We start from the raw sequence: 26,787 nt of genomic DNA on the forward strand, positions 1-26,787 counted from the left end.
CAGTGAGTCATAAACAGGCCTATCTGGATTATTATATTTTTTACTTAATGTTTGAAACAGCAGGTTATCAACTAGCAATTTAAATGAAGGCCACTATGCATATCCCACAACATTAGGCAAAAAAAAAAAAGATTCAGAATAGGCACAAACAATCTGGATTAAGTGCAATCTGGATTAAGTGCAACTCTCTTTTTATTTACAATGTTCCCCGCGGTGGAGAACACACGTTCGGAGCGCACAGACGTGCTTGGTTTCTAGCTTTTATTCGCTTGATTTGGTCATGGGCCTACACTACAATACCTCTAGAGTGCCCTCTACTGGATAAGATGACAAAGAATAAAATAAAAAACAAACGGTCTAATCCATAGACTGTAAAAAATGCTCTACACATGGCATTTAAAAAAACAGATATTTTATTTATAGTTCGATTACGGATATTTCACGCCATGCATATTAAAATATAGAATAAAAAGTGACAGCCCTAATACGGTATATATTTCCATTTCGATTTTGAATGCATTATAAGCATTAAGTTTGGCCTTATCTTTTTGTGTCATCAGGTATTGTCGTCTTTGGTGCCATCATTGATCGGTTATGTAAGTGACAGTGATCTAGGTGACACTGCTTTGGGTGTTTTGGTGAACGTGGCTCAGGCAAGCCCCGCCTCTCTCGTTCCCTTCCTGTCCACGCTAAGAAATGTGGGACAGAAGAACCCTTGTTTCCTGGGACACATCGCTAAGATCCATGGAGCAGTGGGTCTGACTAGTGAGGTGGGCATATACTTCGCAATATGTGTTGATGCTTCAAATCCAGGTAGTTGAACACTTAATGTGCTTGGTCATACTGTATGTCCCAAGATTCATTAGACTGGTCCAGTGCTTTAATACTAAACAATTATGACCTATTGTGCTAGGTCTATATATGCATAACTTTTCTTAATGTTTTTAGAAAACTCTAAAAAGGTAGTAGGCACTCTACTACTGAACATTATTGTCTCTTAATTGTTTTTTTCTTTTGTTTTGTAATTACACTGATACAAGTGCTTTTTAACTCTGCACAACTCTGCACAATAATTAATTCCCTTACCTGTCTAACCCCCCAAAAAAAAGATTTAGTGAAACACTGCGTTGTTTTACCATGTGTACTATTCAGAGGACTCTTCACAAAAACACTGTTCATTTTATTAATGTGTAAAACTTTTAAAATCAGCAACAAACTATTGACTACACTTTTTAAAATGTAGTGCTCATGGCGTGAGATGCTGAAAAACGTCTAGTTCATGTTTACTTAGACCACTACTAAAAATACTGCATTCAGAATGAATAAACAAGACTAGACTAGCAAGCATTTTCCAGCAAATGCAATGACACACTACCCACAACCCTTCGCAGTAATAGCTTCTCATCTCCTTCTTATCTTATTGTTAAAATGTCAAGTTTCATGACAAGTTTCTTGTAGCACTGGCAGGGCTTTTTCTTCTCACATAATACAATAGTTTGAATGAATTTATTATTTTGTTAACATTGCATAACAGTTTATTTATTTTGCTTCACTGACTGGTTGGCTGTACAATATATTGCAGAAAGTTTTCTGCTGAAGAGAACTATCTCAGTACTTATCAAAGATCAGGGATGTAGGTTATATGCATGCCAACAGGAACCTTGGAAGTTTGACAGTAATCACTGTGAGAATTATTGTTGAGGGGTGAAAATGTTACACAAGTGCTACTTTGATGACTGTAATGGTGTTGCTTCAGGGGTTAAAGTAGACAACATAGAGGAGTTGTAGCATGTTAAAACTGCTGTGATCTTTATTGGACGTGACACTCTTCAGATTTCACTGGAATTGAAGTTATACAGTATGCTGAAACAGCCATGCAGTGCTTTTTTTTCCTGTTTTTTTTATAGAGGATTCCAAAGCAGATCTGGGCAACATTACGGTTATTGTAGCAGGCGATGAAGATTTAAGATGAATGAGGAACATCAATCCCTATGTTTGTGTGTGTGTTCATGTGTAGATCCCATTGTTTCTTTGTGTTAGTGTATTGGCATCCTGGACTGTTTGTTCCAGAGTTTTTGCATTATTATCAGAGCTATTCCATCACGTCAGAGAAATCATGAGAGTATAAAATGGACTTTACTCTTTTTGGTCTGTTGTTTTAGTTCAAACCTGTTTTCACTAGACTTCCTATTTTTGGCAGCTTTTGCCTTCCTCTCTTTACATCTCTGTTTCTGTCACTCTCTTTTTCTAATTTCTCTTTATTTCCACAGTGAATTTAAATTATAAATATGTTTTTATTTCATAGAAATACTTTATTTTGGTGTTCTTATTCATATATCCCTTATAGTTTGTTTTACAATCATTAATTATTTCTAATTTATCAGTACTATATCTTAAACTATTTCATAGGGATTTAGTAACCAATCCTTACTTAACTCTTAACTCTAAAAAGTGAAATTATTCGTTTCTGTTTCATCATAGTATTGGTAAATGAAAACAAAGCTGTTGGGTATAGTCCATTGAACTTAAATCTTATATCGTCTCATTTCACAACACATTTTCCAGAGTTTTAGCAACCACCTTCAGCACCCTGGTAATTATGTAGGCGACTATTGCATTAGCAAACACCATTCACATTTTCCTCAGAAACTGTAAAATCTATTTTATTTTTCTTTAGCTCCCCCAGCTAAAATATGCTTTCGTTCCACTCTCAGCTACTTCAGTATTTGTTAGCAGAACTTTAGTCACTAAAGGCTCTCCTCACTTTTGTGTCATCCTTTTTATGCTAATTAAGAAGCCTGGAAGTGTTGACATAGTTCAGTATGTGTGAGCATTATTAAGCTTTGCTCATCCCTAAGGTGTCCTTAGCCTGCTTGCTGTGCCGAGGGATGAGAAATAATTTTACTGTAACACGTCTTCACTAGTGTGGAGAGAGAGCTCTAGCATTCTTCCTTTCCCTCTCTATCTGTTTGGTAAAGCGATACCTGCAGCGTACTTGGAAGTTTTTCAATGTTATCTAATGTGTTTGCTTTGGAGATGAAGTACGGTCTGACCAGTTGCGATCAAGGCCATGTGGAGATAAAATGGTACGAGCTGAAGGAGGTTTAAATCCAGTTACTCTCTGAGTGGACCTACTCAGAGCTCCCATATGCCCTAGCAGCAAAATAATCAAGGAAATATGGAACCATCTTTAGTTTTTACTTCTGTACAACCATGATGTAGCTCTGAAAGAATGAAGTAATCTTCCAAAACCAATCACAAACCTAGTTAAAACAATTTTATAGATGCTGTGATGGGTATATAGACTTGACAAATGTGTATATATAAGATTTCTGGTTAGGTCTGTTGAGGAAATGGCCAATGGCATTTTTTACTAAACTGGCTTCATGTGGCTGCCTTCCCTGCATTCGCAAAGCTTTGTGAGACTGTGTTGGCTTGTTAAACAGTCACATGTGCATGTGCCAAATTACTGAATGCTGAAAAAGTTGTTTCTTCCTTTCATTTTTGCGGAGGCACAATTGAAGGAGACAGCAGAAGAAAAAGTTCCAAAAAGAAGTGTTGACATGGTTTTTAGAAAGGCATCTCTGAAACGTGAGCCACTGAACGTTTCACACAAAAACAAACACATGCGCACACACATGCTCGACCACCGTGGAGAATAGATCAGACTACTGGGTGCCAAATTGCACCGTTTTCTCTGCGTAGCACCACATGCTGCGAATCTGCATTTCTCAAAGTGTTCCTGCTCCTTCTGGGAAAAATGAATTGTGTAGTTAAAGGCGAAAATAGGCTGGATTTAGTTGATTTAGGATGTACATTTTTGTGAAAATTCAAGAATGTAAAAAAAAAAAAGTATCAAAGAAGTTAATTATACCACTCCATTATAAACCGCAGTCAACCAGATTTAGTTTTATAGTCACATGTTTTTTTATTTGAATTCTGAAAGCGGACTGTTAATATATTGCATGTTGTAAATATATTCAGCTACTGTTTTTTTCTTGTTTCATGTCCGGTGGACAGTAGCCAGGGGGTGTCACAACCAGGGGTAAAGGGGGACAAAATGCATAGGCCCCAGAGGCTGAGAATGTCTTTTTGGGGGCCCGACTGAAGGAAACATATTTCATTTATATTCCAAAATGTAATTTTTTCTTAAATTTCATTACAGGGTGAAATATGACATTGCTTGACAGTTTATGTAAGACTCACCCAAATTATAGTGTGGTGGTCAGTGTGGTATTGCCATCAGATACAGACACAGTACTTTTTGTAAGAGTCATTATGTACTTTACTTGTGGATTTGAATACTTTCCTTACTTTCCCACCAAATCTTGAAGAAATTATCACATCTTCCATAAGAGATTAATTTAATCAGATTGCTCCCTGGCCCTTATCCGCATTTCCTTTTGGTGATGTGTGACACGTCTATTAAACCTGCATGTACAACAGAAAACACATAGATATTGGCCCTGCAGCTGCTCAACAACAGGCAAAAAAAACCATCTTGTTTTTTGATGCAACACATCATAAAAAATAAATGTTTAGCTGCGTACTTTCCTCCTCTCCACTTGTTTATTTGCAGATGTCCTCCTAATTGTTGTTTGTGAAGGGACTGCAATGATTTGAGAGCATGTTTGATGACATCTTTGGTTTTGAGAGGACAAGTTGATTTATTTGTCTTTCTTTTGATCCATTTTAGTTATGCAAAGTGCTGCAACTAATTTATTTCTGCATGTGTAAATGTGGGGTTTTTGTTGTTGGTAAGTGTTTGACTATCTATGAAGTAGACAGAACAGTTTATTTCTACAGTTAAACAGTTAAACTTTCCAAAGGGTTGCTAGTGATGATGTTAATAATATAATTCTTGTCAAAAATCATCATGCATGTATATATTTTGTTTAAAGGTGAATACAAAATAAAATGAACCTACTGTCATGCTGAGGAAAGAGTCCAAATGATGATGTTTAGTCATGTTTATTTTTTGTAATGGGGCACAGCTAAATATTAGGTTTTTGGCAGGGCCCTGAAACAGCTCAAGGAACGGAAATTGGAAACAAACAAAATTTTGACAGAAACAGAACCAGAAACAAAATCAAATTTTATAGTTTCTAAACAGAATAGAAAATTTGAAATGGCCAGTAAACGATTAATAACATTATTATATTGTTCTATTTAACATTTGAAAATTGCTGTCAACCACAAATTCAAATAGTACAACCTTTGCAATGTGATGCTTATGCATCCAACGAGTGAAATTCTCAGCTGTGAACTCATCATAGGTAGGTTGAGGTGGCAATGCCCCAGCTTTAGAGTTTATCTGAGAAAGTGTAAGATGGATTCAACCTGCAGCACTTCTGTGAATGGAGAAAACAGAATAAAACAATAGGCTTACAGAAAAGGTATATATAGGCCTATAGACTAAATATATTTCACTTAAATCCTTTACAGATTAACAAAACGAAAGAAAGAAAAATTGTTCTGAGTTTCTGTTTATTGTGACGTGAATCAAAGTTCACGGTAAGGAAAACGAGACAGCTGAAAGAAGTTTTCTTTATTTTGCAAAAGCTTGACAGTTTTGAATGGATGTCTTGCTTCTATCTGTATAGTAACCAGCTAGCTTTGGTATAACCATATCTCGCCTCGCACACAGACACAACTTAATTTTGTGTTCATCATCAAAATAAAATACAGCTAAGGAATCATATAAAAAGTAACACTGCTCCGTTGTACAGTCTGTGTTCAGCGTGACGACCGCCTCACAGTGCTGTTTACACATGTTACTGCGGACTGCTCTATGCGCCTCTACTGCGTGAGCTTTCATCAGCGTGGTTGCCAGATATCAAGAGCTACTTCAGAATCAGAGCTTTGCTGTTACATAGATATCATTTCTTCCTGGTGTTTTGCTTATTTTAAGCAATCTGGCATCCATACGCATGCAAACTCTCGCTCCTCATTGCAGAAGCGTCGCCTCAGATGATCTGAAAACAAACAAGCTGGAGTTTAGCGATCTTAATGAAAGCGTGTAATGCCCCTTTCCATAATTGTGAGCTTCGTCTTTCAAAATAAATGTAAAGACAGTTAATAATGCCCTTATTTTTACCATCAGTTCGAGCCCCAAAGGGGAACAGTCACGTGACAGGCACAGTGATGAAGCTCATATGTGTTTGCAGTACACAAGCCATGGTTGAGACAGCTGACTCCACTGTGTGACCTTCTCTCTCTCTCTCTCTCTCTCTCTCTCTCTCTCTCTCTCTCTCTCTCTTTCTCTCTCTCTCTCTCTCTCTCTCTCTCTCTCTCTCTCTTTCTCTCTTTCTCTCTCTCTCTCTCTCTCTCTTTCTCTCTCTCTCTCTCTCTCTCTCTCTCTCTCTTGTATTCGCCTAGATACACACAGCATCTCCTTGACATGGCTGCTTCAACATTAACTGCGGTTACTAAAACCATTCTTTTTTTTTTTTTGTGAACATTTGGGTGGCATTACGCAAATATTTCGTTATAGTGATGTAGACAAGTGGGGCGTGTAAGAATGAGCCATTTTAGGGGTGTGTGGCAGAGTCTTAACTTTGATAAAGAATATCTTTGCAACTTTACAGATCTACTTCATGCACTTGAGCTTGTAACACTCCAAAGACAAAGGAAAAATTGAAATCGCATCATATGACCCCTTTAATTATTTCCCCCAGTTGCACAGTGTAAATTGTGAATTGCATGCACTAAAAAAGTTGACAGAATGCACTTTCTGTTCTTGTTTTGCACTACTTCAGTTACATATACGTGTTCATTTAATAAAAAGCAGTACGTGATCACAATATGACCAAAACGAGATATACATTTTTTATAAATATCGATTGCCTAGCCCTAAAGCAAATATGGAAACATTTGGATTTGTGCCAACTGAGAGTTAGGCATCAGTTTCACCTCAATTTGTTTTTGGCTTGACGTTTATATAACCTAAATGCTTTAAATTGCCTAAACTTTAGAGAAGTGGTTCACAATTATGGTCCTTGTGCCCCCCTGCTCTGTACATGTTGTATGTTTCTCTTATTGCTTCAGACGTTTGTTCTATTCAAACGTAAGTGCCCTGCGAAGTGGACATCACAGGATATCCCACCATGATTCCAATTCAAAGCGAATGTATATGTTCCATTTAAAGTGCATTGAAGTGTACAAGATGTGAATTTAAATTGTGATTATTTACTGAGGTATATGATGTCACACTTGTCCGTGTGTGAAGACATTGCGCAGCGGAAATCTGAATTAATTTCCGAAGTGAAGTAAACTTCAACAGATTTTCCCTGCTCGCGGGTAGGGAGCAATGAACACTGTAGAGACCATGTCAATCGGAACACAGTTCATGCACGGAGCTCACTTCTAATGAGCTAATTATCTGAATCAGGTAAAGAGAGACATACAAAATGTGCAGAGCAGGAGTCGACTTGTGTTTTTTTTTTCTTCACAAAAAGCCATTTTATATGAGTAGCATTTTTTAACAATGCTGCAAACATTTTTAAATATCTTGAAAAAGTACTTTAATGTCTTTAAAGCATTAACAATTTTTTGCTTTTGTTGTTTAGTAGCCTACATTTGGCCAAAATCTAGAAAAGATGATGCTGTATTAGCTATGACTAAGTACAGCAGGGTTTTTTTTTTTTCTTTCTTTTTGAGTAAAGAAAGCAATGTACTTTAAAATACAGAGGATCGCAGGAACAGAAACTTAAAAATATTCATTCTGCTTAGAATGAACCGATTGAATTTCTTGATTTCATTTTTTTCCATTTTCAAGTCCTGGTTTTTGGTCATTAAAATAATTTGGTTATAGAAGAGACTCTAATTCCTTGACTGGTATGTTTGAGGTGAATTCTGAGGGAATAACTAGGAACTTTGTTGCAGTGGCGTGTGTCATTCTGTTGGTTTAGTGTTCAGCATGCAAGCTTGCCTCTTGTTCATGCTCTCTGTATAATTCTTTTGGGACATTTCTTAGAATTAGAGGATGTTTACTCCAATCTGAATGTTGAAACAGGGCAGCTAGTCCTTGTGGGAACCACAGTGTGGGGCATCAAGTGAATGTTTCTGAAAAGTGCCTTTTTTTATTCAGTGCCAGTAAATGGCACAATTGTCGCTTTGATTTGGCTTTGCATGTTTTGCCTAACTGATATTCGTAACATCTGTTTTCCTCCTAATGACTCAAGATCAAGTAGATTATTTGCAATAATGACTCAGGCACAATCACTAGGGGTGTTTTGTAACATGCTACAGCAGATTCCAAAAACATTTTTTTTTTGCTTTTTTTTTCTAGAAGCTATTAAACTGGAAAGCTAAACTGAAATGATTAAATAAAATCAGAGAAAAGCAATTTGTCTGTCCAAACAAGCGGTGACACAGCTACAGAACACGACAACTGCAGCAAACCACAGCCATTTAAAAGAGTGTGTGGGTGGGCTCTCTCTTGCAGCAAAATGGATAAATAGCCTACATCAGTGGTTCCCAACCTTTTTCAACTCGCGGCCCACACGACCGAACACATATGTTTGCACGGCCCACTGCAAAAATATTAATTGACCCCCGCTATTGTTGGGTTAATAACTTAGTACTCAGAAGCTAGATTGTTAACTGTATTTATTGAATGAACTGGCAATGAACAGAAAATAACTCTAGCACCGCTCAGCAAAACGGGAAAACCAGATCCAACTAGAGCTCGGCAGTGGGTAGACAGTCAGCGGAGCAAGCAGTCGGGAGGGAACATGTTGACAGCCATTTATGCATGTTTGAATTTGTTGTTCTGTAGCATATGTAGCAAAAATATCTAAGATAAATTGGTGGTTTATTCTTAAAGCAATTAGTGAGCTTGAATAGTGGAAGCATAGTTACAGTTTAATATAGATTTTTTTGTTATTTAATTATATATATGAAATTATGTTATAATGTTATGACTTAGAAATTTCTACATATATTAACAATATTATTATTTGTTTTAATAGTAATTGGCGGCCTGAATAGGGACTGAATAGCTATTTCTTAGCACATTCAAATTTATTAGTGCAAAAACACATAAATACATATGTAGATCTTGTGACCACTTTTTTTATTAGCATTTGTAAATGTAACAATATGAAAAAAAAGTTTCAAATGGATACACAACATGCATGTAATTTACATACTACATTTACATTGTGCAACTGGGTTTAATTATGCAAGGGTTTCTAGAATATTTTAGCTAAGAACACAAGTCTGTCAATGGTTTCAAGTTTAAGAGATGTTCTGTGGCTTGACACTATGCTCCCACTGGCCTCAAAAAGTAGCTGCTAGAACACTTAGGGCCCTATTTGGAACCTTGGGGAAAATCAGTGCGTGTTATTTATAAAACACATGAATATTGTAGGATTAACATAACATGCTTTTTACTGTTTTTCTTGGCAAATAACCCATTAAGGTTACACACCTGGATGAAACCACTTGCTTTGGTCCTTAGACACCCTTTTTTCATGTTGAGACCGAGGGAACGCTGGGTCAGAATGTGTGTGAATGTCTTGAATGTGGTTCATGATAGAGGTCCATTTGGCTACCTTCTCAGGTCCTGAATCAGAGCTGCTGGCAGACCAGTACAGGTGGTTGGTGATCCTCTTATGCCTTCTCTCTGGAAATTTTCTCCACCTTCATTGACAATCCTAATGAAGTAAAATTTACAGGCCAAACATATCAGTATCAATATTTTTTTATTTGATGCAGTAAGCTTTGTCAGAAATATGGATAGCTACTAATTGGTATTAGTACATTTAGTATATAGTATATTAGTATATAGTATATTAGTGTATATATCTTTCAAAGACGCAAGCATTACCTTTCGCCATGTGCCAGACGTCATAATAGTGGTTAATTTTATGACCCCTTTATATCTGGGGTGACGGTCAGTAACAATGCAGTCCAACTTTATACCGTTTTCCTCCAGGAGGTCCAAGCTTCTTCTAAGGCCCTCCTTCTCCACGTGGTAGCTTCCCCCAACCTTGTTGCTCTTAGTAGAAACACACAAGCATAAAATGTATATGTAATATCTCCTTGAATTACATATTTAGTAAGAAGTGTGCATGAAAAATATAATGTAGTCTTTTCTTCTCTACGTAAAAATTGCTTAGGATGTTATGTATGTTGTATTTTATCTGAAATTTGCACAGATTTGTTAAAACTGATACTAAAGACAAAGATGTCAACTGCTTGCATGATATTTAAAAACAGTATAATTGCAAGTTCAATGTAGTTATACATAAAAAGAGTATGTTATCCATAGTCTGCAGCTGAAGTACCTGCACCAGCTGGATGTCTATTATGTTGTTGGTCTGCAAGTTCATCATACACTGTAAAAGTCATAAGTTGGGCCAACTTAAAATTTTAAGGCAACCAGCTTCAGCAGATTTTTGAGTTTGCTCAACTTAAAGGTCAATTAGTTGTACAAACTTTTGTGCATGTTCAATCAACATAATATATTAAGTTAAGTGAACAAAATTTTGTGTTTAGTTGACTAAATTAAAATATCTTAAACTGTGTTCCAAAGATAAACAGAGGTCTTACTGGTTTGGAACGACATGAGGGTGAGTTGTTAATGACATAATTGTGCTTTTTGGGTGAACTATCCCTTTAAATTACTATCTAAAAGCAAGCAAGTTGGTTAAACGAATATCAAATAAAAAAAATTAAATAAAAACTATGAATTCAAGTTATTTGCATTTTTAAATAATACAGATTTATAGTATACACCTAGCAAACATAAGCACAGAAATTTAAAATAAGTTAAATAAAGAAAATACATCTTTGAGACAAAAACACACAAGCTTATCTTATACGGTTACATTTGTTTAAAAAAAAATTTTATTAATACACTTATAACTTAAATAACCTTATTCAAAACTCAAAGGCACCCACACAACTGTACAAAATGAACATATTATAAACAAATAAAGGAAACTGTATATCCTTAACAATAATTAAATCCTTTTACTTAATATATATATATAAAACAGTGCTTACCTAAGTCATGATGTTTAAAGCCAAACTTAAAACCTATTTATTTAAAATGGCTTTTTGCACTTAATGGCTCTGTGACACTGCTCTGTTTTTATTGTGTAAATATGTTTTAAACTTATTTGTAATTATGTTTATTTTTATTAATGTTGTTAAGCACCTTGGTTCAATCTGTGGTTGTTGGAAGGCGCTATATAAATAAATATTGATTGATTGATTGATGATACTGTCAGGAAAAAAAGCCACTGAATGACTTAAAGACTTCTCGAAGACGAAGCAGGAGAGGTTGAACTGACCAGTTTGGAGCCACCTAAGCAGCTGTACAGAAGCACATATTGTGAACAAATACCATTCAGATCTTATTGTTATTTATTCTCATAGCCTGCATAGAACATTACCTGCCAGAGCAATTGCACTGTCGAGGAAAAAAAACCTTGCGCTCGTCTGACTCTTCTCATGCAACTCGGAGACGAAGCAGGAAAACTGAAATGACTAACTTACCGCCACCTACACCGTTGTAAAGATGTGCATATTGTGAACAAATTTCATTCAAATCATGGCTTAAATTGATACACAAAGAACCACCACTTACCGGAGTGATAACAATGATGGACCAACGTTAACTGGGGGCCACCTGAGGCAACTCTAAAATGGCGTACAAAAGCACATATTTTGAACAAACATATTTAAACTCTTATGGTAAATATTATATAGAGAACAGCACCTACCGGAGAGATTAACTTACACTGTCAGGCAGAAGAAATAGGCGACGTCTGACTTGAGGCAACAATAAGGCCAGGAAAATGTAACTTATATAAGCATATTGTGAACAAACTTCATTTAAATCATATTGTGAATTGATACACATAGAACTACACTTACCAGAGCGATCACAATGAGGGAATAAACAGATGCTGCTTAAGGAAACTCGAAAATGAAACAGGAGAATTTAAAATGGCGTTTTTCTATAAAAAAGCGATCGAACTGCGCATGCTCATCAGCCTTTGTGGGTGATACTAATAACCAACTTAAAGTTGTTAGTTGTTCTAACTTGAAATATTAATTTGGTGTAACAAACTGATCTAAATTTCTATTTAACTTACATTTCTGTGTTATCTCAACTTTTTTAATTTTAAATTGTTGAATTAACACTAAAACCTGAGTTTGTAATACAAACTGTAAGTTGGATTTTTTTTTTTACAGTGTAGTGTAGCTCCCATAATTTTGCAGAATGTCCTGCAATTACAAAAAAAGTCACTAATCATTTTTAAATAACGCAGAGGTATTTATAAGACAGAAAAACACAATCTTAATATTTATAAGTACTTGTGCAATGCATAGTTGTTTACATAGAAAGAGAGACTGAAATAAAAATGTGCACCTGGTGAGTCTGCTCGCATGAAAGAGACCAAAGTAAAATAATTTGACAAAAGGGAATTTACAAATGTAACTATAGTAGTACTTTGTAGATTTATATGACAACACAGGCAAGAAATATTAACCTCAGCATAAATACTTTGTCATACAATTTTAGTAATGTATACTAGTTACTTGGAGTTTGCTATTTGTTACTACAGGTCCTTCTCAAAAAATTAGCATATTGTGATAAAGTTCATTATTTTCCATAATGTAGTGATAAAAATTAAACTTTCATATATTTTATATTCATTGCACACCAACTTAAATATTTCAGGTCTTTTATTGTTTTAATACTGATGATTTTGGCATACAGCTCATGAAAACCCAAAATTCCTATCTAAAAAAATTAGCATATCATGAAAAGGTTCTCTAAACAAGCTATTAACCTAATCATCTGAATCAACTAATTAACTCTAAACACCTGCAAAAGATTCCTGAGGCTTTTAAAAACTCCCAGTCTGGTTCATTACTCAAAACCGCAATCATGGGTAAGACTGCTGACCAGAAGGCCATCATTGACACCCTCAAGCAAGAGGGTAAGACAGAGAAAGAAATTTCTGAACGAATAGGCTGTTCCCAGAGTGCTGTATCAAGGCACCTCAGTGGGAAGTCTGTGGGAAGGAAAAAGTGTGGCAAAAAACGCTGCACAACGAGAATCTTCCTCACAACCCTGAGGAAGATTGTGGAGAAGGACCGATTCCAGACTTTGGGGGACCTGCGGAAGCAGTGGACTGAGTCTGGAGTAGAAACATCGAGAGCCACCGTGCACAGGCGTCTGCAGGAAATGGGCTACAGGTGCCACATTCCCACTTTTGAACCAGAAACAGCGGGAGAAGTGCCTGACCTGGGCTACAGAGAAGCAGCACTGGACCTTTGGACAAATTTTGCATGTCATTCGGAAATCAAGGTGCCAGAGTCTGGAGGAAGACGGGGATAAGGAAATGCCAAAATGCCTGAAGTCCAGTGTCAAGTACCCACAGTCAGTGATGGTCTGGGGTACCATGTCAGCTGCTGGTGTTGGTCCACTGTGTTTTATCAAGGGCAGGGTCAATGCAGCTAGCTATAAGGAGATTTGGAGCACTTCATGCTTCCATCTGCTGAAAAGCTTTATGGAGATGAAGATTTCATTTTTCAGCACGACCTGGCACCTGCTCACAGTGCCAAAAGCACTGGTAAATGGTTTACTGACCATGGTATTACTGTGCTCAATTGGCCTGCCAACTCTCCTGACCTGAACCCCATAGAGAATCTGTGGGATATTGTGAAGAGAAAGTTGAGAGATGCAAGACCCAACACTCTGGATGAGCTTAAGGCCGCTATCGAAGCATCCTGGGCCTCCATAACACCTCAGCAGTGCCACAGGCTGATTGCCTCCATGCCACGCCGCATTGAAGCAGTCATTTCTGCAAAAGGATTCCCGACCAAGTATTGAGTGCATAACTGAACATAATTATTTGAAGCTTGACTTTTTTTTGTATTAAAAACACTTTTCTTTTATTGGTCGGATGAAATATGCTAATTTTTTGAGATAGGAATTTTGGGTTTTCATGAGCTGTATGCCAAAATCATCAGTATTAAAACAATAAAAGACCTGAAATATTTCAGTTGGTGTGCAATGAATCTAAAATATATGAAAGTTTAATTTTTATCATTATATTATGGAAAATGATGAACTTTATCACAATATGCAAATTTTTTGAGAAGGACCTGTATACTAGGATCTTGTGCTGGATCTACATAACAGTGTAAATTATTGTTAATAAAACCACAACTTACCGCTTGCGGCAATATAGTTGGAATTGCCCCCTTCTTCAGTCTGAGACGCTGAGAGAAGCCTGCTTGATATGGGCTAGGTGCACAAGATGGCGCCGGTGAGCTTCAGCGACGCGAGTGTGTGCATACTTATGTGTGCATACTCGCATTTACTATAAGGGAAACTTACATACAAAACTTGGCTAGATGGATATAATTAATGTTTTTCAAATTTAACAGCGAATAGTGGTAGCCTATATCAAAGACACGAGGAAACATCCTCCCTAAATTTTTGCGTACCTCTGTGTGGAAATTAATCAAGATACAATGCCTCAGATTGCTTTATTCTTCTGTTGATTATGAGGATCAGCGTCAGCATCAGGTTAATCAGTCCACAGGGATTTTTTCTTTCAAACACAAACCACTCTAATATGCAATACTTTACATTTTCGGAGAGCTGATTTTGTTCTGACTGTTAAATATAAGATCATAAGGTTTCTGACTGTCAAACGAGACAGATATTTCTGATAAAGTATGTATGTTTTATTAACTTTATTTGATAACAGTTTATAACTGTCTACAATTTAACGTAATGGTATTATGGTAGGTTTGCATTAATTAAAAGATCGCTGTTTGCATTCATGTGTGTTTTTATCGATGTTTATCTGTTTTGTAAAATATCTGCAGCATAAATAATACTGTCTATAAGAAGCGCATGTATTTTGTTACAAATTCTTCAGATAAAACAAATATTAAAATTAGTCATGTGTTAGTTGTATTATTTTACAGCCCGTTTTTTTCATTTCAAAATGTTTGATGCAAAGTTGACTGTCAAATAATAAAATATGTTGTGAAAATGATGAAACAAACTAATGTATGTGCACAATTGAGAAATATGAAGATAAATCACAGCCCATGTTTCACAAGGTGAACATTTCATTAAACAAAAAAATTATAATCAACGTAATAGAAACATTTTCGAGAAATAAGTAATTTTTTTACATTTACATAATTGGTAAGGTAAAAATAAATTATGTATCTGTTTGTACATACCATGAGTTCAATTTTCATTTCCTGAACAGTGGGGAACATTACTGTATTTAATTCATTCACCGGACCCAAACATTCAGTGGTCCAAACACAGTTTCAGATGCACTGGCTCAGTTAACATTTATAGAATAGTAATAATAGCAGTGTATATCTTATTTGCATTTGAAGTGATATTATAAATCATTTAAACATATATAGAAGGTAATATTTGGATTTCTCCGGTTCTCTGCACTGGCGTTAGCACAACCGGAAATATCTACGCACACAACATTTTTTTACGATGTTGAACAAAGAATTTTTCAGAGTTTCAAATTTGTCAGTGTTCTCCCACTGTATTAGTTTGTTTTCCAGGTTTGAAACTTTGTAAATGGTGACTTGAAAACTGGTGTGCGAATAGGTGAAAACAAGTTTTGAAACTCTGAAAACTGAGGTTCGAAAGGGCGAAACTTATTACATTACATTTGCACTCATATTGCAGACAATTTTTTCAGAGCCGAGTTTACAACACCCACTTTGCGGAGATACGCTCACACAGTTGCGAGCTTGATTTGTGATTTGACTCGTGTGATTTGTGGCAGCGTTGTCATGCAGCTCTGCTCTGAAACTCTGAAACTCAGACTGAGCGAAAATGAAGCTTCGCAACCTCGCAACTTGAAAAAAAAAAAGCCTGGAGGGAGGGCCTTCTGCTCTTGGCCAATGCTTTGCTGTCTGCTGACGTACAGTCCAATCACAAGTCATATTAACTGGAAAGGTGGGATTGACCGACTGTTCCGCCAATGACAAAAGCGCAAAGGATACGCAAAATAAACGGTCCTAAAACGTAAAAAAGGTTACCGACTTGTCGCTGGAATTCACCATACAATTGCCAGTAGCCACAAGTGATGTGCGGGTCAATGTATTAATAACCTGCACCCAACCGACGTTTTCAACTAACTAAATAACCCGCAACTCGGACCGCAAAAAAATAAAAATAAAATATTTTACCCAACCAGCTTCCTGACCCGCATTTTTAAAAAACAGTAAATGCTCATTTTAGTGTCATTGGGCCATAGGAACGTAGGCAAAACTAAATAGGCCAAAAAAAAAACAAAAAAAAACATCAACAACAAAACTTAATATATTATAATTTTGTCAAGAATTATAAAAAAAATCTTCAGTAAACTCATAATTTGTACTATAATAGTCTAATCTGGCTATCTTTATTTGTATGTTTCTGCAAGGTCAGCAGACATTAAGGTTCGGGTTTGTTCCGATCAGAGCTCGTGAGCGGAGAGCGCATTTCTGAATATCCCGATCCGCTCGCTCATTCCGTGGGGTCTTGCTCAACCCAGAATGGCCTGCTGGTTCGAAAATATGTAAGGAGTCATTTAATTGTTTAGTAATGAACTGGTGTTTTCTGTGTTGGTGCAAAGATGAAGTTGACGATGCAGACTCGCCATGAGAGAAATGCACATTTCATATGGATTACATCATCAGAGAGTAGCCCGTTTATTTTGGTTTGAATATTTTAGTTTAAAAGAAGACATTTCAAGCTTTCTGTAATATATATCCTGTATTTCTCAAATCTGAGAGGCACACGCTGAGTTTAGTTCACATGCTATATAAGTGATCCTGCCGGCGTTGAATCACTGGCTCACTTGATTCGTTGAAAACCTGATTAATGGATTTTTGTTCAAGGAACAAAACACCACGTTACTATGCACTGTTGTAGCTATAAAATTAATAGCACATTTGTGCTTGCGCACATGTGCTGATACTCAAGAATTGCTTAATGTGCAATGAATATAAAAACATAAAACATTTTTTTTCATGGCTTAAATTATAAGTACTTTCTAACTGTATTTATTAATTCTAATAGGCTTCATTGCGCAGTGAATGCTTTTGGACTCTCAGGACGTGTTTTTGTTGGGTTTTTGCAAAGTCGGTGACTCAAAATGTCAGCTCTATCCTCTCTCAATCCATCACAAACAGCGTATGAGGACAATGGAAGCAATAAAAAACAACAAAAGAGCCATGATATACAAGTGCTATAACAAGTCTCAATTAGCTTACATGTAACAAAGGCTTTAAAATAATATAATAAAGAAAAAAAACGGATAGAATAGAAAGATTAGAAAGCTTAATATTATTCTTTTTTTAAGAGTAGTGAGTGTTAAAGTTAGAGGGTCAAATAAATTTGGAAGAGATGTGTTTTAAGCTGATTCTTGAAGATTGATAAGGATTGAGTACAGACTATCCAGTAAAGATTTACCCAAACGAAGGTCTGAGACTACAGAATATCCTCAATGCAGAAAGCACTCTCTTTCATACACACACAGTATCAACACTATATATATTTTATATATATACTACTTATATATGAAAATACAGATGTTTAGATTATAATTCAGGTTTATTTTTTATTATTTTTACAAAATATAGATTTTAAAATGTCTCAATACATATAGCCTATAGTGATTGCAAAAAAAGTTAACCATGTATTCATGAATTTTTAATAGGCAATTATTTATAATTTTACTGAAATAGAAGTCACTATAGAAGAAACTATAGAAGTCACTTCAATTGTAATATTCAGTCTCTACATGAAGAGAGAGTCAGTGGTCCACTGAGTAAGGAAAGTGAATCGTGAGGAAAGTGAGTCGCCAGCTGAGGAAAGTGAATCGTGAGGAAAGTGAGTCGCCAGCTGAGGAAAGTGAGTCGTGAGGAAAGTGAGTCGCCAGCTGAGAAAAGTGAGTCGTGAGGAAAGTGAGTCGCCAGCTGAGGAAAGTGAGTCGTGAGGAAACTGAGTCACCGGCTGCGTGAGGAAAGTGAGTCGTGAGGAAAGTGAGTCATTCGCTGCGTGAGGAAAGTGAGTCGCCAGCTGAGGAAAGTGAGTCGTGAGGAAAGTGAGTCACCGGCTGCATGAGGAAAGTGAGTCGTGAGGAAAGTGAGTCATTCGCTGCGTGAGGAAAGTGAGTCGCCAGCTGAGGAAAGTGAGTTGCCAGCTGAGGAAAGTGAGTCGTGGGGAAAGTGAGTCACCGGCTGCGTGAGGAAAATGAGTCGCCAGCTGAGGAAAGTGAGTCGTGAGGAAAGTGAGTCACCGGCTGCATGAGGAAAGTGAGTCGCCAGCTGGGGAAAGTGAGTCGTGAGGAAAGTGAGTCATTCGCTGCGTGAGGAAAGTGAGTCACCAGCTGAGGAAAGTGAGTCGTGAGGAAAGAGAGTCGCCAGCCGAGGAAAGTGAGTCGTGAGGAAAGTGAGTCACTGGCTGCGTGAGGAAAGTAAGTCGCCAGCTGAGGAAAGTGAGTCGTGAGGAAAGTGAGTCGTTTGCTGCGTAGGGAAAGTGAGGTGAGTGTGTATACTGATGCACCACTGACCTATCAGTAGTATCAGTGCTACTGGCAATTGTATGGTGAATTCCCGCGACAAGTCGGTAACCTTACTGCACACCATCCTAGACAGGACCGCCTTGTGGCCAGAAATCTGTGCATCTTCTGTTTGCGTATCCTGTGCGCTTTTGTCATTGGCGGAGCAGTCGGTCAATCCCACCTTTCCAGTAAATATGACTTGTGATTGGACTGTACGTCAGTAGACAGCAAAGCATTGGCCAAGTGCAGAAGGCCCTCTCTCCGGGCTTTTTTTTTTTTCAAGTTGCGAGGTTGCGAAGCTTAATTTTTGCTCAGTCTGAGTTTCAGAGTTTCAGAGCAGAGCTGCATGACAACGCTGCCACAAATCACGTGAGTCGCAAGCTCGCAACTGTGTGGGCGTATCTCCGCAAAGTGGGTGTTGTAAACTCGGCTCTGAAAAAATTGTCTGCAATATGAGTGCAAATGTAATGCAATAAGTTTCGCCCTTTCGAACCTCATTTTTCAGAGTTTCAAAACTTTTTTTCACCTATTCGCACACCAGTTTTCACTATTTACAAGGTTTCAAATCTTGAATACAATATATACACTGGGAGAACAGTGACAAATTAGAAACTCTGAAAAAATTATTGCACACCACCGTTAAAAAGAGTGTTGCACTTCTGAAGAAGGAAAACTCAAAAACAAAATTATGTTTGCAGAGATTTTTTTTTTTACCACTTTGCAAGCCTGCAAAGCTCTGTTTTCAGGGTTTAAAAACTTTTTTTCACAAATCCGCACACCAGTTTTCAGATCACCATTTACAAGGTTTCAAACCTGGAAAACAAACTAATACAGTGGGAGAACACTTTGCACTTTGTTGTTTCTTTGCGCAACATTGTAAAAAAAATGTTGCATATCTGAAGAACGAAATCTCAAAAAACAACATAATGTTTGCAGAGATATTTTTATTTTTTTACATTTTGCAAGCTTGCAAATCTTATTTTTCGATCTTGCAAAACTTTTTTTTTAAGATTTTGAGTTTTAAACTCAAGTTAATCACTTTTTCAGACTTTAACCTCATCTATAGTACTCACACCTCTTAAAGGTCAAGAGTTACTGTATGTTGAGGAAAATAAAAAGATATAAATTAGGACAGAGAAACTGAGTTTCTCTTTGAAGTTTGTTTGGCATGTTAAAAAATAATTTAAACTTTAATTTTTAAAATAAATCTGTAATGCTTAGATTTACCACAGTGCAGAAAAAAAGGCCAATCATTTATTTTCTAACATCATCAGCTGAAAGAATTAAGAAATATAAACATTTAGAAAATGGACGAAAAGCATCCAGCTGTGGTAAGTGTTATGATTACCTGCATCTTAGCCAGCTATTCATGAAATGCACACTAAGCATCCAGTCTGCAGTTTAAATTTAAACAGCCAGAAGCTTTAATCACTCTTGATGGGTAACTCACATATAAAGCTTAAATGGGAATGCAGGCCCCCAATGTCCATTAAAACACGTAGAATAGCAATCCGCTATTAGAAATAATTGATGTCCATCCAGAAATGTGCAATAAAGGAGGAATGTTTCCCAAAATATTTCTTCTCAAAGCTTAAAAACCAACTAACACCAACTTGTTCATTTGGTATTTAATTGAAAACTTGACTCATTGGCAACATTTCACAGGGAGTTAGGAAATGTGTTTCCTTGCGTGTAAAGCGGCTAATTGGAGTTTTTTTTAGTCCGTTTGAGTAAAAAAATAAATGCTCACCCTCATAGAAAGATCCCAGTTTGACATCAGATGCAGAAACTGCCAGGTGTAATAAAAAATGTTTTGCTTATCATTTCTGCACAACTACCAGGACCAAAAGTTAAATTAAATTTTTTTAAACACTCTCCTTGTCTGTCATCAGTTGGATAAACATAGTTCCATCCCAGACTCACATGAATGGTTGAGTAAATTTTTTTGTCTGAACCATTCTGCCCATTCAAACCAGTCAAAATAAAAGTCTGGTTTACCTTGAATACATTGCAGTAGAAATATATGACTTTTGTTCAGCATAATGTACATACTAGTACTACTAAAATTATTAAAACTTTATTTTTTAAGGAATGATCACACAACATTTCTTCCATGTTTTAATTTTAATAGTGAATGCCCTTTGTTTGACGAAAGATAAAATTTTATGTTCAATAATTTAAAGGTAAATTGATGTTTTATGCCTTCATTTGATAATCAGATACACAACACAGAATTTCAGAGGAAAAATAAAACATTTAATAAGGCTATTTTAAGAATAAATGTGAAGAAATTAAGTTGTTTTTATGCATTCAAGTAAGAACAAATTAGAGAAGCTACAACACAGAATTTGGTAAAAATATTTAATTGTGCCCTAAACATGTAATTTTTGTAAGTACAGTAAGTTCCATGATTTTAATTAATTAGACATGCTTTTTGATAGTAAAAATGTAATTTAACCATTAAAAAGGATTCTAGAAAAAATAGAACAGAATTTTGGGAAAAAATAAAACAGTATTTCATTGGGCGCTATATTTAACACACAATTACAATAGTTTATAGTTAGTATGTAATTTTAATGAGATTTTTTAGAAAGATTTTATAATACATGCCAAGCTGTAAAACTATAAATAAGTTATTACAAATGCCATTACTCAATGCTGAATTGAAGTCAGATTTGAGTGAAAACTTAATATTCATTTTATAAAAAGTCTTAGATTGGTGATAATGTTACCTCTAATGCACCCGTTGCAAGACTTAACACGCCTGTTGCAATTGCATTTCATGTTGTATCAGAAAAATTCACCTAAGATTGTAAGAAAATATTTTGTTTTCTAGAAAGACGCTTTAAGTGGATAAATGTATATTGGATCAATGCAATGTGGACCAGGAGACAATAAGGAGTGGATAAAGATTTTCAGTTTCATGAAATGTTTAACAACCTGGCTTCAAGTTCAACACACGGTTGGTGAGAAACATAATGCAGGGCAACAACTCACTTCATGATGGAGCCTATATAATGCAGTTATATGCCCCTCAGTTTCAAGAGATTGGGACAAAATGTCCCATATTAATATGATATGATGTAGTTCAGCAATGTCACAACAGCAATGAATGCAGTATCTCATGAGTGTTGTTTTTGTACCTTATAGCACCGTATTATACCTTAGACACAATGGGCCCTATGATACACCCAGCACAATGCGACGCAAGGCGCTATTTTTTTGTTATTTAAAGAGTTAGTGTTAGTAGAAAATTCGCCCCTGGGTGGGTCCACAATGCGCATTGACTTTGCCTATTACACACAGGGATGGGCATTACTCAAACATGCCAAATATTAAAAACAAAAGGATTACAGTGTAAAAGAATATTATTGTGTAGGCTACATAAATATAAAAATGTAATGATGGATAGTCATTTCGTGTATTAGAATTAGGCTACCTATTTGCAATTCTTCCTATTACTACTTATAATGATGAATGAAAATGGCTAATTAATTAAACAATCGGCAATACACACACATATATATATTAACTGACTCATCGTGCAGAGCTTTGGTAGATTCATGCTTGTCCCGAAGATGATCTGCTCGCGCCCTTTAACTTCACGCACGAGCAGATCGGTTTCTTCACTTGAAGCGTTCAGCTTTTCCGCCAACAAATTCATCCATGTAAATAGCAATCTGCCGTGGCGCGAGCACATCTCGCTCTTAAAGGGAATGGGAGATGACACTCTGATTGGTGTATTGAACGTTACGCCCATTACTCATTAAGAGAAAAGGGACAACCCATTCCAAAAATGCGGCCCAGCACACGGACTGTTTTTCCATCGCTAAAATAGCAAAAGATAGCCTTGAGTGCACCTGTCCCATGCGACTTACACTTTGCGATTAAAACGTTAAAATAGGGCCCATTATCGGTTTTGCTCAATTTTGCCAAAACAAATATTACCTATTAAAGCAACAGCAGAGCAGAGTTGCATCTCTAAGCAACACACAATTTCTGAATGAAACTGCATTTTGAACGAATCGGGTGAACCGATGATACAGGGGCCCTTTTAAAAAGAATCGCTGTATCACAATGTGCCTACTTATACTATGCTACTACGACTAATGCGTGTTTGTAGTTCTGGTACGAATCCTTCACCAAAGTGCAGTGGATTGTGGGCAGTATTAGCCATTAGAATGTGCATGGATCCACGCTTCAAAAATGGACCTGGAAGAGTAGATCATCCGGGGACTTGTGGCATACTCTTTTCAACATACTATGCTTTGGGACACACATATTTTAATCTCACATACTATTTAGGATGTATAGTATGAACACTGGGGTGCAGGGGCCGGCATTTCCTGAATTAATCAGTCGTTAAAATGAATCGAATGAATGAATGAATGAATGACTCACTCAATGACTTAGGCTACTCATTAAATTAAATATATTAAAAAATATAATGCAGAATGTCCAAAGTGCCTCTTTTTTGGATGGAATTGAATTTAAAAAGATTATAGTGGTTGTCCTGCAATACGTCATATTTCCATTATTTGTGCCCAATCAAAGGGAAAAGGTTGTTGTTCTGATTAGTTTAGTTTGACTTTCAGCTGACTCTTAACTGAGTAATACAGACGAACAAATCAGTCACTGTAATTCACAGCCTAAAAGCTTTAGTCTGTAATTACTACCTTCATCACTCACGCTGCTCTCCTTAGACAAGCATTGTTTTTTGTTGTTCTACAACAACACTAAGCATGTTTTTTTCCACTGATTTTCACGATGAATCCAGTCCAATTTCAGTTTCTCAAGTTCTGTTTACAGTATATGAACGCTGAAGGTTGCAGTCCTATTCACATATTTCTTTAAATTTTAAGTGATCTGAACACAAACGTTTAGAAGCCACAGCTGCAGTGTTACCAGAGCTATTTCAAGCATTTTTGCCTTGATGACATACCTAAAAAGAATAATGACGTGTCTGGAGAGCTTTTTACAAAATATTTTGTAATATTTAATCACTTTTACTGACAATGCCATAAGATGCAAAATAAACATTTGTACATGTTGTAAACTAAATCAAGATTATTGGAATATGTTCTACAAGAAAGTACTACTTCACTCTTTCTACTTCAAAATTTCACATTTAATTACATGTGCATGGCCATTACTTTGTAACTATTTGTGAAATATACTAGATAAAATGGCTTTAATGTAAATCCTACATTCTTTTTTTGTCACTGTATAAAATGTACATGTAAACATCACAGCACAGAGGTATTTTTTCGAAATTGTGAGTTACTAAGGCAGCATCATAACCAATAGGGATGTCAAAAGTATTGATTTGGTACAAAATAAAATGCAACAATACCAGTCTTTCTCCATTATCGTTAGAGCACATTCAATTCACTGCCAAAGATCTGTCTGTCTGACATGCATACTGTATCTGCACATGTGAACACCCTAAAGCCATTAATTCTGTTTAACTGAAAACTGTGCAAGGTATTGCTGCATGAAATTTTTAAATATATGATATACATTTATGATAGTTTTAAAATGAAATTGTGATGAAAATTTTGATGAAGTTATTAAGCCAAACACAGATTTGTGGTGGTGGTAAAAAGAGATTACAGTAAGATTGAGTGTGTTGGTTTATTGAGCCAGAGCTCAGCCCAATGTCTGTGGGACAAAGTTGGCTGGCCAAGGCTTTTCTTGGCACTCTTGACTTGATCTCTGGCCCAAAGCTCGTAACAGATTTAAACACAACCAGATGATTACATATGCACTCAACCTGTCAAATTCATGTGTGTATGCCAAGAATCTGAATTTGAACAGTAACTGCACCTCGTCATTTACTCTTTTTATTGTTACTAGCTCTATCTTGTCATTCTGTGATTGCTCTGTCCTGATACCCCCACTTTACTGTTGAAATAGTACATTTAGTGTTTGAGTTTAGGATACAAGAAGCACTGTTTTAGGACCATTAAGATTATATTAAGTATGACCAAAAATGCATATTTTCAAATGTGCCTACAGGGAATCAATGTAATGATTAACATTTATTCAGTGTGCATATCTGACTGCATAACAATTCTGAAAGTAAGATTGTAGAACCCCTCATTTAGAGAGCCACTATCACATACCAGCAGTCCAACTTAAGTTATACTGATTATTATTCAAGTGACTCAAGAGCACATACTGCAGGCGTGCTTTGATTTTCCATTCGCATGGCAGCCAACATGAATAATAAATAACGACCAATGTCTTACCTAATTCAGCAAAATCTAACACTTGAACCTGGCATCATAGGCTATAAACATATAGTCATTGCCACCAAAGCGCCAACTTGTAAGGTTTTTGGAAGTTAGGATAATATCCAGTGGAGAGAATTCTGCAGGAATTGCTTGGTTGATGCATCTGATGATTTTATTTAGACTATGTCAGGTTCACGGAATTGAGATCATTGCAGATAAATTTAAATGTGGAAATAGGTGTTATGGGGGAGAAAAACTCATTTAGATTTATTGATGAAATCAATAATGTTACCATAATTAACTTTTACTGATTGACTGACTGACTGATTGATTGATTACACTTGTTGTCAGCGTTTTTCATCTCATCACAAGTTAAGTTTTTGATTTAGTTAGAAACTATGGAAGCTTGTTTGTTTAAAAAAAAAAAATGAATTGCAACTTTTTATCATAATTTTGACTTTTTTTCATGTGAGTTTGTATGACACAAAGTTTTAATTGCGAGATATAAACTCAGAATTGTAAAATATACATTTGCAATAGTCTTTCTCTTTTTTTTTTTTATTCCATGGGGGGGGGGGGGGGGAATAAATGAATTTTGAGGAAAAGGTCAGAATTCTAAGTTTATATTTTACAGTTCTGACATTTTTTGTTGTTCAAGAGTTAATGAAACAGGAAATCACTGCTATTATTTAAAGTATTTTTTTTTCACGTTGATGGATAAACTGCTTCTTTAGACCTTGAGATTTGTCATCATGGGATGGCGATAGATCAGTCTGTATATGATATCAGAGGTTGTTTTTGATCTTTCACATCCAGAATCTGACACGTTTGTAGTACATCATAATGTACAAATCTTATGTTTTCAAAGGGGAATTCGATTGCTGATGCAAGTATGATAATTTATTATCCCGTCTTTCAGTTAGATTTAGTTTTTGCTTTGAGTCATCACTCTGACTTTGCAAAAAACATGTTTTGAATCATATCCCCATATTAGTTTAAAATAGGAATGGAAAATAGTGTTTCAATATGCTTACAGCCACAGCAAGACACACACCCATTGTGCAAGATATAATGTAGTCCCAGTTGTGGGCATTTATAGAAACTTCCTTTCATGGAATTCATCATGCTGTCATCTTACTCTATTTCTGGACCTTTCTTAATATTTTAAAATATTATTTATTGCACTACATGTCCTAAATTCTTCCAATAATTCTGTTCCAGGTTTCTTGTGCTTTATAAGACACTCATCAACTGTTTGTTTAAAAAGGTGTTGTTTTTCTCAAATGTACCATGTTAAATGTGACCCTGGACCACAAAACAAAAAAAGAAAAGAAATCTAAATATTGAGAAAATCACCTTTACAGTTGTCCAAATTAAGTTCTTAGCAATGCATATTACTATCAAAAATTACGTTTTAACATATTTACAGTAAATTTACAAAATATCTTCATGGAACATGATCTTTAGTTAATATCCTAATGAATTTTTAACATAAAAGAAAAAAATATATTTTGGACCCATACAATGTATTTTTGGCTATTGCTACAAATATACCCCAGCAACTTAAAGGGTTACTTCACCCCAAAATGATTTTTTTTTTTTTAAACAAAGATGTGCTGTTTTATTTCAAATCAAAGCTAAATAAACTTAGATACCACGCATCCTAAAGGAATGGAGGACACAGAGGGGCCATACGCAGCATGGTGATATGGAGTGACACACAGGAAATAGAGCCCTGCATGGGCCTCAAATCTAGGCCCGAGCCCGGCCCTGGCCCGAGACGCTCAGGCCCTAGCCCGACCCGTGTCCGACAGCTCATCAGAATTATCAGCCCGAGCCCGTGTTTTTATTTATTTATTTTATTACACAGTGGAAGCCTGCCCTATTTGCAGCAATTAAAAAAGGGGTCAGTTTTGTGTTATGTTTCTTTTCATTTCTTTATCAAGTTAGTTTAGAAAAATGTTTGAAGCATTTTTTAA

The 26,787-nt window shown here is 36.1% G+C and overlaps 1 protein-coding gene across 1 annotated transcript in view; it reads left to right on the top strand.

Annotated features, from left to right (window-relative positions):
• veph1 (ventricular zone expressed PH domain-containing 1) overlaps nucleotides 1-26,787 on the top strand; it is a 146,859-nt gene that overhangs the window by 67,921 nt on the left and 52,151 nt on the right. The window contains exon 6 of the mRNA XM_026287911.1: nucleotides 561-770. Coding sequence (XP_026143696.1) covers nucleotides 561-770 — 210 coding nt within the window. The remainder of the gene's footprint in view (nucleotides 1-560; nucleotides 771-26,787) is intronic.

This window comes from Carassius auratus, chromosome 18 (genome assembly GCF_003368295.1).
Source record: "Carassius auratus strain Wakin chromosome 18, ASM336829v1, whole genome shotgun sequence".
Taxonomy (NCBI): Eukaryota; Metazoa; Chordata; class Actinopteri; order Cypriniformes; family Cyprinidae; genus Carassius; species Carassius auratus.